The following is a 15,627-nucleotide window of genomic DNA, read 5'->3' as shown; positions in this document are numbered from 1 at the left end:
TCTCTTCCCAGCGTGTGAGTCACAACAGCGCGCCCTGCGGCTGCTGTGATAGAGAGGGAGGAAGCAGGAGAGAAAGAGCGGCCTCCTGTAGCGGCGCGCCGTTACTATGGGAACCGCTCTCTCCTTCCTGCTTCCTCCCTCTCTATCACAGCAGCCGCAGGGCGCGCTGTTGTGACTCACACGCTGGGAAGAGAGAGAGAGGGGAATATGAGAGACCTCCGGCCAAGGTAACTGCAGCGGCGGTCACGGGGGGGGGGGAGGTGGGGGCTGCTATACTGGGGCACTATACTAGGGCACTATACTTGCTATACTGGGGCACTATACTTGCTATACTGGGCACTATACTAGGCGTAGTGGGCACTATACTGGGGCGCTATACTGGGGCACTATACTAGCTATACTGGGGCACTATACTAGCTATACTGGGGCATACTAGCTATACTGAGGCACTATACTTGCTATACTGGGCACTATACTAGCTATACTGGGGCACTATACTAGCTATACTGGGGCACTATACTAGCTATACTGGGGCACTATACTAGCTATACTGGGGCACTATACTAGCTATACTGGGGCACTATACTAGCTATACTGGGGCATACTAACTATACTGGGGCATACTAACTATACTGGGGCATACTAGCTATACTGGACACTTTACTAGCTATACTGGGGCACTACCTACCCATACAGGGCACTATACTAGCTATACTGGGGCACTACCTACCTATACTGGGCACTATACTAGTTACACTGGGCACTATATTAGCTTTACTGGGCACTATACTAGCTATACTGGGGTAACTGTACTAGCCATACTGGGGCAACTAAACTCCCTATATTGGGGCAACTATGCTAGCTATGCCCCCCCCCCCCCCATAACCCGCTGTGCACGACACTGTCCACTAGGATGCTAAGCCACGCCCCCCCCCCCCCCCCCCCCCGTGGGCCCCGGAGAAAAATTTGGTCAGAAAGTGGTCCCCGGGCCGGAAAAGGTTGGGGACCCCTGTTTTAGAGGATGCCTGGTTGATGGGGATTTGTGCTGTATTTTGTGGACCTGTCCTAAAGCTAAATTATTCTGGCAGAAGATTTGGAATAGAGTATTGTTAGTCCTTTCCATTAACTCCTCCTTGGATCCCTTTGTTATAGTACAGTATTTGGCAATAAGCCTCCCAGGATTATGTATCCAGCACACAGAGAGAATCTGATTATTGGTGATCTGCAGTATCATCAAGAATACAGATATATACCCGATTATTGATGATCTGCAGAATCACCAATAATACAAGTATAACTAACCTCTGGACACCTATATAAGGTAAAGAGACAGAAGGCTGATTCGGTATCCAAAGGCAGGCAGGGTTGGCAACAGATAATCAGATATGCGTAGGTACCGAATCAGAAAGCAGAGGGATAATCAGAAAAGCAGTAGGTCATAACAGATATCAAACAATGCCTAGTCTTGGGTGTGAGGTCCGTGGTCTCTACATCCTGGAACTAGTCTGGAGTATAATATGATGGTACACAGTATCCCTAGTCTTGGGTGTGAGGTCCGAGGTCTCGACACCCTGGAACTAGTCTGAAGTATAACAGAATGATAACACAAAGTCCCTAATCTTGGGTATGAGGTCCGTGGTCTCGACACCCTGGAACTAGTCTGAAGTATAACACAATGATAAACAGAAGTAATCTGGCTCTGTGTGAATTCCCAGGTCCTCCTGGTTCTAACACACTGTAGGATCTGACTAAGGTCTGAGTGCTTCCACGTAAGTGTTCGCAACGGCAGACAACCTGAGACTGACCAGCAGTAACTATATATAGAGCAGCGCTCTCCGGCGCCACCCATCAGTGATTGACCAATAGTCACTTGCTCTGAGGTCAGCTGACCAACCTGGTCAGCTGATCCCTCCTCGGCTGTCATAAAGGTTCTGCCTCTCAGCGCGCGCGCGCATATTTCTCAATCTGTGTGAACTAACAGACCCAGCCACACCAGACGCACGCTGCTGGACGCGGAATCAGCCGCCTTGCTGTCAGTACACGCAGCGGCTTTTCCGCGTTCCATTACACCATTGCACTGATTTATTTACCCCCCCGTTGCTAAGCTCTTCCTGGTCTATGTTCGTGCAATGGCCACGCAAGCTTGAGCCCACCCACACACATGCAGTATCCCGGAGCCCATGGTCCTGACAGTTTCCTGTCTGTGAACCTCATTGCACTGTGGGAAATAACAGCTGTTTACAGCTGTTTCCAACTGACAAAAAAGCAAGCAGTATCTCCTTCCACTGACATCTCCTGCCAGCAGTAAAAATGTCACCATGTGATAAATGTCAGAATGTAAATCAGGGAGAGGAAAGATTTTACAATGGGCAAACACTGACTAAATCATTTATACATAATTATTGTAAAAATAAAGCACTTTTTAATACATTATTTTCACTGGAGTTCGTCTTTAAGCAACAGGGATCCAGAAGATGTCTGAAGGGAGGTATGTAGCTTTATAAGTACAGGTAATCCACTTACTCTAGCCAACAGTATAGCTAATTGACAATAATTATGCAGATACCAACAGTTTAAAGAGGTGTGTTATCTTTAAAATATATACTGTAGATAAGTAAGATGAAAACAGCATGTTACAATGATGAAAAATGGCCTCAATGGTCCCACCACTGTTTAAGGAATGTTATTCCAGTTTGAAACAGATGACCTCACCATCCTCATAATAGTCTTTCTCTTTGATTGGTAAGTAGAGTACAGGGTCCTGACTGCAGCGTTAGCCCTCCTGTGTTGGGCTATGTAATTACTCAAGAGATGCTTGTCCTCTCCAAAGTACAAATCTTTGAGAATGGTGAGATACAGATAAGGCTTTTATACCATGTTAACCTAGATGTCTTTAAATACAATACACACATTCAGCATCTGCATAATCTATTTCTTGACTGGAGTAAGATTATCACCTGTACCTATAAGCCTCCGGTTAACTCTTTCACCCAATTAGAACTGAAGTGTGTCCAGTTTGAGCTACCTTCTGTTTTTTGTTTTGTTTGATGCATCCCCCATGACCTGGATAATTAATACTTGCTACAGATAGATTCTTGATTTGTTTATTTAGCTCTGTAATCCATCTTCTGTCTGTTGCCCCTAGCAACTATTCAACCTCTTCCTTTCATTTTTAAAACTAATGTGACAGTATGGAAACATGTGAATCAATGCTATAGATGACACAGGAACAAAGCCACTAAGGAGAATATGAACTCTCAGAGCCCTTCTTTAACATGAATATTATTATTAAGTCTACATTTAGTTGGGCCATGTGTGAACTGGATAATTCAAAATACATAAGGCTGCAAGAGGCCTCGTGTTGATTATGAAATCAATTTGTTTTCTAATTGCATTCATTTTTTTACTGACATCTCTGATTACAGAGGAATATTATTTGGTAAACTAAGATAGGGTTTCACTGTAATTAATATTTATACAAATAATGAGCTATGAAATTCCAATTTATTGTTGACAGTGTAAATGAAAGAAATCAACATGCTTAACTTCTTAATGCCAACTTCTATAAATGTACCCATTATTTTCCTGTAGTATTTTGGTCATGCCTAACGTGGACAGGGAAATATTGTCTTGTCTGGTCAGTTATGGCACTCATTATTGTTCCCTTTTCCTTGCTTCACATTCCAATGTTCCACACAAATACCTGCCTGTTCATTGATGTTAGCTAAGCCAAACGTGCCTCCAGGTGTGAAAGCTCTCCACCCTAAGCAGAGAACAGTGGGGAACATAAGAGATCTAAATGTGTGTGTGATGTTAATGATTTTTATATTTCAGCACCTTGCGAAAGTATACCTACCCGTAAAGTTTGTCTTATTTTGCTACATTAACTAAGAACTAAAATTGATTTTTTTTTTTTTAGCTAGCCCCATTTTCTTAACATAGTTACCACTTTAAAGCAAGGTGCTAAATATTTTGTAGTTTTTTCCTAGGGGATTTTATCCCTAATTATCAATAAAATGCCTGATAAAGGGACCCTGAGCAGTAGCCCTTAGTATGCTCATATGACACGTGGCAGAGGCTCTCATTCAGATGGCAACAGGGAAGTGCCAAGAAAAGACTGCAGGTCAGTGATTTTTCAATCCAGCAACAATGTTACATGAATAAAACAGAACACAAAAAAAGCATATTTTAATAATGGATGTGAATTATAAACGTACGTATTACCCCGTCATCGTTCAGTTGGGCGCAGGGTGAGTTGGAAGACGGCTCACCCTGCTACCGCTAAAAACTGGGGGGTTATGTTAAACACTGTAATGGCTCCGAGTTATAGCAGCGTGGGTGAGACATGTTATTTGGGGTCTGGCTATTGCCGCACCCGAATGACAGGGATATTATGAGATATTCCCCTGCAAGGCCACAGCCTAATAACATTATGGCCTATGGTGGCACCCAACTTATGCATAGTGTGAATCAGGCACAGAGATGACCTGATCCATGACACTGATTTTAAAATCAGGTGAGACTCAGAGTTTTATATTATTCAATTATTTTTTGATGATGTGGGTGTTTTATACAGTACACATTTGCTTCTTTGTATAAATAGGTCAGACATTACCACCAACACTGAGAAGACCCAGCTAAGATTAAGGAATTAATAAAGTTTAGTGGGTCTACACTTTATTTTATTTTTTTGTAACAATTTATTTTTATTGAATAAAAAAGGAGCAAGTATACAGGCATGGTAAACAAGTAATAAATCAAGCCACGGAGATTGATTAGGCACCCATTGTAACAATAATTACACATCTTGTTGAGCTTATAAACCAAAGGTGCATATGAAAAGGAGGCGTAAATGACATTGAATCAAGCAACAAATATGTAGTATCAATTACTCCAGGCTCTAAGGCTAGGTAAACAAATATAGTGACATTTTTCTGAAAATGTTCTCACAGAGTTGCCAGCAGTTTCTATAGTATTGCCTATTGTGGCATCTATTGTGACGTCTATATTGGCATCTACACTATATTTTTATTATAATAACATTGTAAGAAATAGAATATTAATGTAACATTTATTAGACTTTTCATGGATGTTTTATAAATAGAGATGGCTCAAACCTCCGATTTTAGGTTCGCGAACCTCGAATGCGAACTTCCGCAAAAGTTTGGTTCGCGTGAACTTTCGCGAACCGCAATGGGGAGGCGAACTTTGAAAACTAGAAACATTTATGCTGGCCAAAAAAGTGATGGAAAAGATGTTTCAAGGGGTCTAACACCTGGAGGGGGGCATGGCGGAGTGGGATAGACGCCAAAAGTCCCGGGAAAAAAACAGGATTTGACACACAGCAGCGTTTTAAGGGCAGAAATCACATTGCATGCTAAATTGGAGGCCTAAAGTGCTTTAAAACATCTTGCATGTGTATACATCAATCAGGTAGTGTAATTAGTGTACTGCTTCACACTGACACACCAAACTCACTGTGTAACGCACCGCAAACAGCTATTTGTGTAGTGACGGCCATGCTGGACTGGTGCGCACCGTGGCCAGAGTGCAGGTGATAGCAGTTTTCAAGCCCATATGGTCCCCGGGCTGAGGTAGCTCAATGACAGAACAACAGTGACTGTCCAGGTGATCAAATTTGGTCTGTCCGCAATGAAGCAACGACCTTATTATCATGGGTTTGCCGTCACACACACAGGTACTGTGAACAGGTGCAGTGACTGGTATATAACACTGAGTGCTTCTGTCACACAGGTGCAGTAAACATGAACAGGTATGCAGTGATTGGTATTACAAATGTGCAGCTGTCACACACACAGGTGCTGTGAACAGGTGCAATGACTGGTATATAATATAACACTGCATGCGGTCACGTAGGTGCACTGAACAGGTATGCAGTGACTGGTATCAATACAATGTGCAGCTGTCACACACACACAGGTACCGTGAACAGGTAAAGTGACTGGTATATAACACTGCGTGCTTCTGTCATGCAGCTGTAGTAAACATGAACAGGTATGCAGTGATTGGTATTACAAATGTGCAGCTGTCACACACACAGGTACTGTAAACAGGTGCAGTGACTGGTATATAATATAACACTGCATGCGTTCACGTAGGTGCACTGAACAGGTATGCAGTGACTGGTATCAATACAATTAGTAAAAAAATTAGTTTTTTAGCAATAAGTGTCGGCAGAAGCAAGTAACAAGCCTAACAAGAGCCTAACTAAGCTTTCCCTATGTCTCTGCAGCAACTCTCCCTTCTCTAATTACTGCAGCCACACGAGTGAGGGAAATGGCCGACGCTGCCTGCATTTTATAAGAGGGGGGGCTCCAGGAGGGAGTGTAGCCTGATTGGCTACCATGTGTTTGCTGACTGTGATGTAGAGGGTCAAAGTTTAGGCTAATGATGTAGTATAGGGGCGGGTCAAACTCGCATATAGTTCGCGGTTCACCGCGAATGCGAACCACCGAAGTTTGCGTGTTCGCGTTCGAATGCGAACCGTTCGGGCTATCTCTATTTATAAATACTTTCACTGACAAAATCCATATTGAAGGTAGCATTGCATCACCAGCTATCTGCTGGCAGTCACCAAAGACATTCCCTAGACGAGCATAAAGCTCTATAGCAATTGCCAGGAACTTCTCAGACACACAGTACCTTTTTTCTTTTTTCTCTTTTTTTTTTAAACCACTGTAACAGCACATAGCAGAATGAAATATATTTTTCTGGGTACCCAATCTTATATTAATAATCCTGGTTTAAGCATCATAAACATGTACTTCTATTTCTGTATACTGGTAGGAAACTCTGTCATCCCAGTGATGTTTAGCCTAAGCTATGATGTCACAAAACTTTCTCCTCTCAGTGCACTCTGGGAGACAGGGTGGGGTTTCTGCTCACTTTGGATCACACAGCAAACAAACATTCCACAGTGATGTACCTTTGCAAACAGTATAGCTATTACCACCTGTGATAAATCTAGGAATATACATATATCTAGGTGAGGAAACATTTTACAATGTGCATCAATCAGTAGATCATTTATAAATATAAATAAATATTGTAAAATATGAGGAATTTTAATTATTAAGTTACATTGAGTAAAGTCCCTCTTTAACCACTTGAGGACTGCAGGGCTAAACCCCCCTAGTGACCAGGCCATTTTTAGCAAAATTGGCCACTGCAGCTTTAAGGCCAAGCTGCAGGGCCGCACAACTCAGCACACAAGTGATTCCCCCCCCCCCCTTTTCTCCCCACCAACAGAGCTCTCTGTTGGTGGGATCTGATCGCTCCCCCCATGTTTATTTTTTTTTAAATAAATATTATTGTTTGTCGTTTTTGTTTAAAAACCCCTGTTTTTTTAAGACCCTTCCCTCCCTCCCTCCCTCCCTCCCTCCCCACAGCCAGCCGATTATGGCGATCGGCTGTCATAGGCTTCTGCCTATGAGAGCCGATCGCTCTCTTGTCCCCCATGGGGACAGCCGTGTCACACGGCTGTCCCCAGTGCAGCGCTGCTGCTCATCGCAGCGCTGCACCTAGTAAATAGACGGCGTGATCGCCGTCTAACAGTCTCCCGAGCGGCAATAGCCGCTCGGAGACTGAAGGCGGGGCGGAGCTCCGCCCTCCGAGCATGAGATGCGCGCGCACCGTGCGCGCGATCTCATGCAAAACAGAGCCCCAGGACTTTACGCCAATTGGCGTTAGGCGGTCCTGGGGCTGCCGCCGCGGCCACGCCTGCTGGCGTGACGCGGGCGGCAGAAGGTTAACTCAAGATCAGGATTTTTTCCCAGTTGTCAGGCATTGCTTTTTGGTGTGGCAATAGTATTATTATTATATAGCTCCAACATTTTTTGCAGCGCTTAACAAAGTATATATAGTCTTGTCACTAACTATCCCTCAGAGAAGCACACAATCTCAGCTCTTCTATAGTCATGTGTCTATCATAATATAAGGGGGAAGCCAATTAAATTATCTATATGTTTCTAGGATGTTGGAGGAAATTGGAGTCCATGGAGGAAACCCATGCAAACACGGGGAGACCATTCAAACTTCATGCAGATAGTGCCCTGGCTGGCACTCAAACTGGGGAACCAGCGCTGCAAGGCAAAAGAGCTATCCACTATGCCACCATGCTGCCCATTACTGGTTTTCAGCAGCAGAGTACCACTTAACATGGAGGTGGACATTTTTTCTCACACTGCCTGTAAGGACTGCAACGATCAGAAACAGAGCCGTAACTACTGGGGAAGCTGTACCTCCAACTGCAGGAGGGATGAGGCCCTTGGGGCACAACATCTAATCCTCCTGTTGTATAGGGATGCTCGGATGTGCCTCATCCACGAATTCGGCAATCCGCGTGGTTGCAAAAAAAAAATCCGCATGCGGCCCCGCCGCATGCGGATTTTCGTCCGCGTCCACGCAACCACGCGGATTTTCTGCCGTGAATGGCGTAATCACGCGTGGATTCCCGCCCGGAGGCGGATTTTCTTTTAACGTTAATAACAAAGCCCCCATACATGCTACAATCCCCCAAATTGCATGGATTATCGAGGTGATAAGGGGCAACATAACTTCAACATAAAAAATTCCCCCCCAAATTTTTTTCTAGAGAAAATGGATTTTAAAGTGAAATCAACACTTTAAATGGGGATATTAATTGGTAATAAGTGGTTTTAAAAAGGGATATACGCGTTAAGCAGTCAAAGAGGTGAAGGCGAGTTCCAATGGCACTTGGCGGCGAAGGTACCGCTGGAGGAGGATGAGTGGCTGACGCCAAAAAGGCCCCAGAGAGGTTTTTGTAATTTTTGTTTTTGTTTTTTTTGCAGCAATTAGCAATGACATCGCAGCAGAGTTGTCAGTGGACACGGGCAGTGTGAACGCAGAGTGCAGTGGTGGTAGCGACTGAGTCAGGAGAAGGACTATGCGGGCGGTCAGTTCAGCAGCACAGAAGGACCACGACAACATACTGGTAGTAGTAGTAGCAGCACAGCGTCATAGTGCTGGCCAAAAAATTAAATGCACCCGGTGACCCGGGCAGTGTGAACGCAGACAGAGTACATTGGTGGAAGCGAGTGAGTCAGGAGGAGGAGGACAATGCCGGCGGTCAATTCAGCAGCACAGAAGGACCATGGCAACATACTGGTGGTAGCAGTAGCAGCGCAGCGTCATAGTGCTGGCCAAAAAATGAAATGCACCCGGTGACCCGGGCAGTGTGAACGCAGACAGAGTACATTGGTGGAAGCGACTGAGTCAGGAGGAGGAGGACAATGCGGGCGGTCAGTTCAGCAGCACAGAAGGACCATGGCAACATACGTACAGCTGGGCGTCCTCTCCCTGGACGTGGAGCAGTCCCAGAAGTGGCTGAGGCAATTGAACTCCCTTTCCTCTCACCCCGCGAAACCCTGCCAGACATGTTGCTAGTAATGAATCACTGGATGCAGTGGGCACAGTACAAGGTCACTGAAGGATGCACCAGGCACAGTACAACGGCACTGAAGGATGCAGTGGGCACAGTACAAGGTCACTGAAGGATGCAGTGGGCACAGCAGTGGGCACTGGATATACAACTAGGTCACTGAAGGATGCAGTGGGCACAGTACAAGGTCACTGAAGGATGCAGTGGGCACAGCAGTGGGCACTGGATATACAACTAGATCACTGAAGGATGCAGTGGGCACAGTACAAGGTCACTGAAGGATGCAGTGGTCACAGTACAAGGTCACTAAAGGATGCAGTGGGCACAGCAGTGGGCACTGGATATACAACTAGGTCACTGAAGGATGCAGTGGGCACAGTACAAGGTCACTGAAGGATGCAGTGGGCACAGTACAAGGTCACTGAAGGATGCAGTGGGCACAGCAGTGGGCACTGGATATACAACTAGGTCACTGAAGGATGCAGTGGGCACAGTACAAGGTCACTGAAGTATGCAGTGGGCACAGTACAAGGTCACTGAAGGATGCAGTGGGCACAGCAGTGGGCACTGGATATACAACTAGGTCACTGAAGGATGCAGTGGGCACAGTACAAGGTCACTGAAGGATGCAGTGGGCACAGTACAAGGTCACTGAAGGATGCAGTGGGCACAGCAGTGGGCACTGGATATACAACTAGGTCACTGAAGGATGCAGTGGGCACAGTACAAGGTCACTGAAGGATGCAGTGGTCACAGTACAAGGTCACTAAAGGATGCAGTGGGCACAGCAGTGGGCACTGGATATACAACTAGGTCACTGAAGGATGCAGTGGGCACAGTACAAGGTCACTGAAAGATGCAGTGGGCACAGTACAAGGTCACTGAAGGATGCAGTGGGCACAGCAGTGGGCACTGGATATACAACTAGGTCACTGAAGGATGCAGTGGGCACAGTACAAGGTCACTGAAGGATGCAGTGGGCACAGTACAAGGTCACTGAAGGATGCAGTGGGCACAGCAGTGGGCACTGGATATACAACTAGGTCACTGAAGGATGCAGTGGGCACAGTACAAGGTCACTGAAGGTTGCAGTGGGCACAGTACAAGGTCACTGAAGGATGCAGTGGGCACAGCAGTGGGCACTGGATATACAACTAGGTCACTGAAGGATGCAGTGGGCACAGTACAAGGTCACTGAAGGATGCAGTGGGCACAGCAGTGGGCACTGGATATACAACTAGGTCACTGAAGGATGCAGTGGGCACACAAGGATGTCACACTGTGTAATGAGATGCTCATATGCCAGCGAGCGAGCAGTGGGCACTGGGCACGGCACAAGGTCACTGACAGAATGAATGAACAGCGCTGGCAGAGAGTGGCGGCGCCGGCGGTGTGACTGGCTGCCTGCAAATAGTACAAGTGTATAACTGTCACTGGAATATGCAAGTGAACACTGCAGCTCCACTAACCTGCCTGCCTGCACTACACACAGATAATCCCCACTCCCACTACACTGACTACACTGCAGCACTGAACCTGCCTGCACTACACACAGTTAAATAATCACTAGACTCCCACACTCCCACTACACTACACTGACTACAACTAACTACAGCAATCACTCACTGACTAGCTAACTGTGTACAGTATAAGAGCAGTGTTAGCAAAAAAAACGCTTTGTTTTTAACACAATAAATGCACTTGCTCAAACAACAATGGCCTGGAGATAATCCTCTCAGCACCACAGTCTAGCAAGGACAGAGCTTTTCCATCATGGCCGCCGCTTTATATTCAGGAGGGGAGGGCATAGCTCCCCTCCTGTGATTGGTTGCTAGGGCCTGGCTGGGGCACTCTGATTGGCCTGCAATGTGTCACTTCCGCATAGTTTGACGCATTTCCGCAAACCACGACTTCAGCACCGGGTTTCACGAGCGTGAATGCGGATTTCTGTCCGCATTCACGCGAAGCCGAAGTAGATTTTCGTGGTTGAAAATCTATTCACGGCTTAGCGTGTCCGAGGCGGAATGCGTCAAAATAGTCGTGAATCCACGCGTAAGCGTGATCACGACCTGGCGGTGAGCACCACTGCTGTTGTACCACAGATGGCCCCCATTCAAGTCAGCAGTGGTAATTCAATCAACAGCCATGTTTGTGCTTTAGCATAGATTTCAGGCTTCAATTTCAGATTATTGTGGAAGCCCCAAATGTATGCAGATGTATTTTGTAAAATAAAAAATATTAACATAATCATAATGCATTCTGTTACCTGCCAAGTATCTTGCTGACACATCCATGGCTGACCCGAAGTTGCCTTGAGATGTCACACGGCCGTACACCTTGATGGGCAAGCTCCACAATTCTTTGACGAACTACATCCGGAAGGGGTCTGCCGTTTACAAATACACCACCTAGCTGATTAACTCCTCCATGTCCTTGGAAAAGAAAGCAAGAGAAGTACAGTTTACTTAAAGTTAAGCTCTTAAATCATTTGGTTTACTAAATAAAGCTGAATCTGGAAATACCTGAAAGCTACCAACTAATCCAAGTACAACTGTGGTGTAAACAAAACATGTTAGTTTTACTATATCTTCCAGCGCAAGTCAGAAAATATGACTGGCTATACCCTTCAATTTCTTAGACTCCACTACATATTCTGTAGTAACCAGTCTCGGATCCGCGGTACACATATATATGCCCCTGTGTGCTTCACTTGCAGATCAGGGGCATATATATACACATTGTTTACTTACCTTCGCTATTCGCAATAGCCACTCCATTTCTGTTCGCCTTCCTCACAATCCCGCCGTTCCATGATGGGTGATTGGGAAACACCTGTTCCCAAACCCGATCACAGTGTCTGTAATGAATGCGAGCCTGCAGCAGCGATAGGCAGGCTCCCATTCACGAAACCCAATCACCATCTCTAGCGCCATCTTTTGGCCAAAAAGTAAAAATACACCCAAACACACTATTATATACTATCAAATAGAGAAATTAAATACATTTTTATATTTTTTTAACTCGTTCCACCCCTACCCCATAGTTATCAAAATAAAACACTTGACAAAAAACACATAATTTAAAAAAAAATACATAAATAATTACCTTGGGGACCTTTTTTAATATATATGTTATGAGGGTATATTACTGTAATTTTTGTATGTAAAGGCTTGTATTTATTGTTATAGTATAACAAAACCGCTAAGTGGAAAAAAAAGACACCTCTAGTTCCAAATAAAATATTATCACTTTTACATTGTACTAGGGACACAATTTAAACATTGTAATAACTGGGACAAATGGGCAAATAAAATGTGTGTTTTATCTGCAGCACATAACACATTTAGCGCAGTAGTTCTGTGCCTGCCCAGTGCGCCGCGGACAATGTGGCCATGATTGACAGCGGCGCTTCACGCAGGTGCAGTAAGGACGACCTCGAAGTCGTCCTCTGCACCGTGCGGGGAGCCCGGGACGGCAGCGGAGAGTGGAGCGGTCAGCGTGGGATAGTCTGCTGCAAGGGGTTGGAGAACGCCCCAAGTGAGTAAAGCTTATTTTTTATTTTTAGCCTGATGATTCCTTTAAGTATAGGTGTGCCTTAAATATATGAAATGAAACTACTTAGTATCAATTAAGTTAAATAATTAGCAGAGTTGGGGATACAATGTATAGGTAAAGTATTTGGTGTCCAGCACTGCAGACCCTAAGGCTCAACACACACCATACAATCTTGGTTGTTCAATCTTACCACTTTCATGTAGTATAAGAGCTTATCCAATCAATCATACTAGGTATTTTCAATCTGTTGGCCCTTATACTACATAGATTTGGTAAATCTGTACAACCAAGATTGTATGGTGTGTGTTGAGCTTAAGGCTGGTTACAGACTTCTAAGGACTGCACCAGTTCTGATTCATAAGATTCACAGTTCAACAGTACATGAGTCTGAGGGGTAGATAAATCTGGAATCTGCATGCAGCTAATCTAGTCTGAGCACCTAATATGCATGCTTGTCCAGGCTGTATGGCTAAAAGCATTAGAGGCAGAGGACAAGCGGGACAGACAGGAAATCTGCACTGTTCAAAAGCAAATACAGTAAATGTGTCAGCCTCAATATGTATCTTACTGCAGGTTCCCTTTTAAGTGAACATGAGGTGAAAATAAAGAGATAAACACATGTATTTATCCTCTAACTCCTAAAAATGACTTTTTTAGATATCCAATGGTTTTATTTTATATTTAAACATTTACAAAGTAGATTGAGGGTCCTTTCACACTGGCGCAGTGTGGTGCAGGATTTTACCGCAGCCCACCTCTAGGGCAATGAAAGTCTATGGGGGACTTCATACTGCCTGCGGTGTGGTGCGCTGTACCAGAAGTACCCTATCTAACGCAAGCTCATACCTATGTTACCGTGGCAGCCTGGAAGTCATGTAAGTCTATGGCACAGTTTTACGCCTCGAGCATGCAATACACTTCCGCACACGTCATCGATTCGCCAACAGGAAGTGAACATAATGCTTGGCCTGCTGCCAGACAGGGATTACCGCGTACTAACACAAGAGTCCCTGAAGGCCTCTTTTTGGCCGTGCGGTACGGTCCCCGGCCGCACTGCACTTCCGCAGCCAATATTCAGTGTAAACCGGCCTGAATGTTTTATTGCCGCAGCTCACTGGCAGTCTAGTAAGTGTCCTAGAGATAAAATACATGAAGTATTGACCGTTTTCTATCTCTCCCCTGCCCTCAGAAATTGTATTCTGTCAGGAAAACTTTTATGGCTGTAATTTGCAGTGAGGTTTACGATATTCTCGACAAGGTACCAGCAAGAAAGAAGATGTTACTTGCATGCCTAGCAGTGGCTGGATAGTGTAATGGTTAAGGGCTCTGCCTCGGAAACAGGCGACCTGGGTTTGAATCTTGGCTCTGCCTGCTCAGCAAGCCAGCACCTATTCAGTAGGAGACCCTGGGCAAGATTCCCTAATGCTGCTACTGCTTTAGAGCACATCCTAGTGGCTGCAGTGCTAGTGCTTTGAGTCTGCCAGGAGAAAAGTGTGATAGAAATGTTCTGTGTCTAAAGATTAACTCTGTCAGGTTATTAGTATGTTTTGCACTGTACATACACATGTTTATCATGTCACATGTCACCTCAATTCAATTCAATTCAATTCACTTTATTGTCATTGTGTAACACAACGAAATTACTTTTCATGACAACCCCACGGTGCATATAAGGAACATAGTGATAGTAACAAGGAAGAGAAGAAATTATACAAGTATGCCAGGTATTACAGATGTTTAAACAATTTGTACACAGTGTTAATTATTTCAGAGAGGATTCAGAGTTCATCAAGTTTATGGCGGATGTTGTCTTTCAGTCTGTCTGTTTGTGTGTGTGCGGATTGATCTAAAACGTTTACCTGATGGAAGGAGCTCAAACAAGGCATTTCCAGGGTGAATGTTGTCCTTGATAATGTTTTTGGCCCTTCTCACACTGTGAGTATTAAACAAAAGTTCCAGTGATGGTAGTTCAGTGCCAATAATGGCTTCTGCTGTTTTAACACTCGCTGCAGGGCTTCATTAGTAGCCTTTGTGCAGCTGTTGTACCAGGCCATCATGCAATTGGTCAGAACGCTTTCTATAGTGCATCTGTGGAAATTAACCAGCAGCTTCTGTGGGAGGTTAGCGCTCCTTAGTTTTCTCAGAAAGTAGAGGCGTTGTTGTGCTTTGCCAGTTAGAGCTAAAGCATTGTCAGCCCAGGACAGGTTCTCTGCGATGGTGACTCCCAAAAATTATAAGCTGGAAACTCTCTCCACAGCCTCTGCATTGATCATTAGCGGTAGGTGAGTGGTCTTTTTGGTGGTCCTAAAGTCCAGAATAATTTCTTTGGTCTTTGTATTTAATAACAGGTTGTTAATGTCGCACCATGCAGTCAGGTTCCTAACTTCTTCTCTGTATGCAGCTTCCTCATTGTCTGATATAAGCCCAATGACAGTCGTATCATCTGCAAACTTAACAATTATGTTTGAGGTATGGATAGGCTGGCAGTCATGGGTGAAAAGTGCATAAAGGAGAGGGCTTAATGCACAGCCCTGTGGCACGCCAGTGCTCAGGGTAAGGGTGGAGGATGTCTGTTTTCCTAGTCTGACAGTTTGAGGGCGATTAGTAAGGAAGTCCAATAACCAAGTACATATGGAGGGAGCAAGACCTAG

General features: G+C 44.9%; 1 protein-coding gene across 2 annotated transcripts in view; it reads right to left on the bottom strand.

Annotated features, from left to right (window-relative positions):
• PAX5 (paired box 5) overlaps nucleotides 1-15,627 on the bottom strand; it is a 274,887-nt gene that overhangs the window by 215,783 nt on the left and 43,477 nt on the right. Inside the window, exon 2 of one of the 2 annotated variants that reach the window (XM_068271308.1) lies at nucleotides 11,688-11,853. In XM_068271308.1, the coding sequence (XP_068127409.1) occupies nucleotides 11,688-11,853 (166 nt within the window). Of the gene's footprint in view, nucleotides 1-3,025; nucleotides 3,071-11,687; nucleotides 11,854-15,627 lie in introns of those variants that run through there. The other variant, XM_068271309.1, reaches the window with a different exon arrangement.

The sequence above is a fragment of the Hyperolius riggenbachi genome, chromosome 1 (assembly GCF_040937935.1).
Source record: "Hyperolius riggenbachi isolate aHypRig1 chromosome 1, aHypRig1.pri, whole genome shotgun sequence".
Lineage (NCBI taxonomy): Eukaryota > Metazoa > Chordata > Amphibia > Anura > Hyperoliidae > Hyperolius > Hyperolius riggenbachi.
The sequence above is the reverse complement of the archived record's forward strand: the minus strand, read 5'-3'. Positions and strand labels throughout refer to the sequence as shown.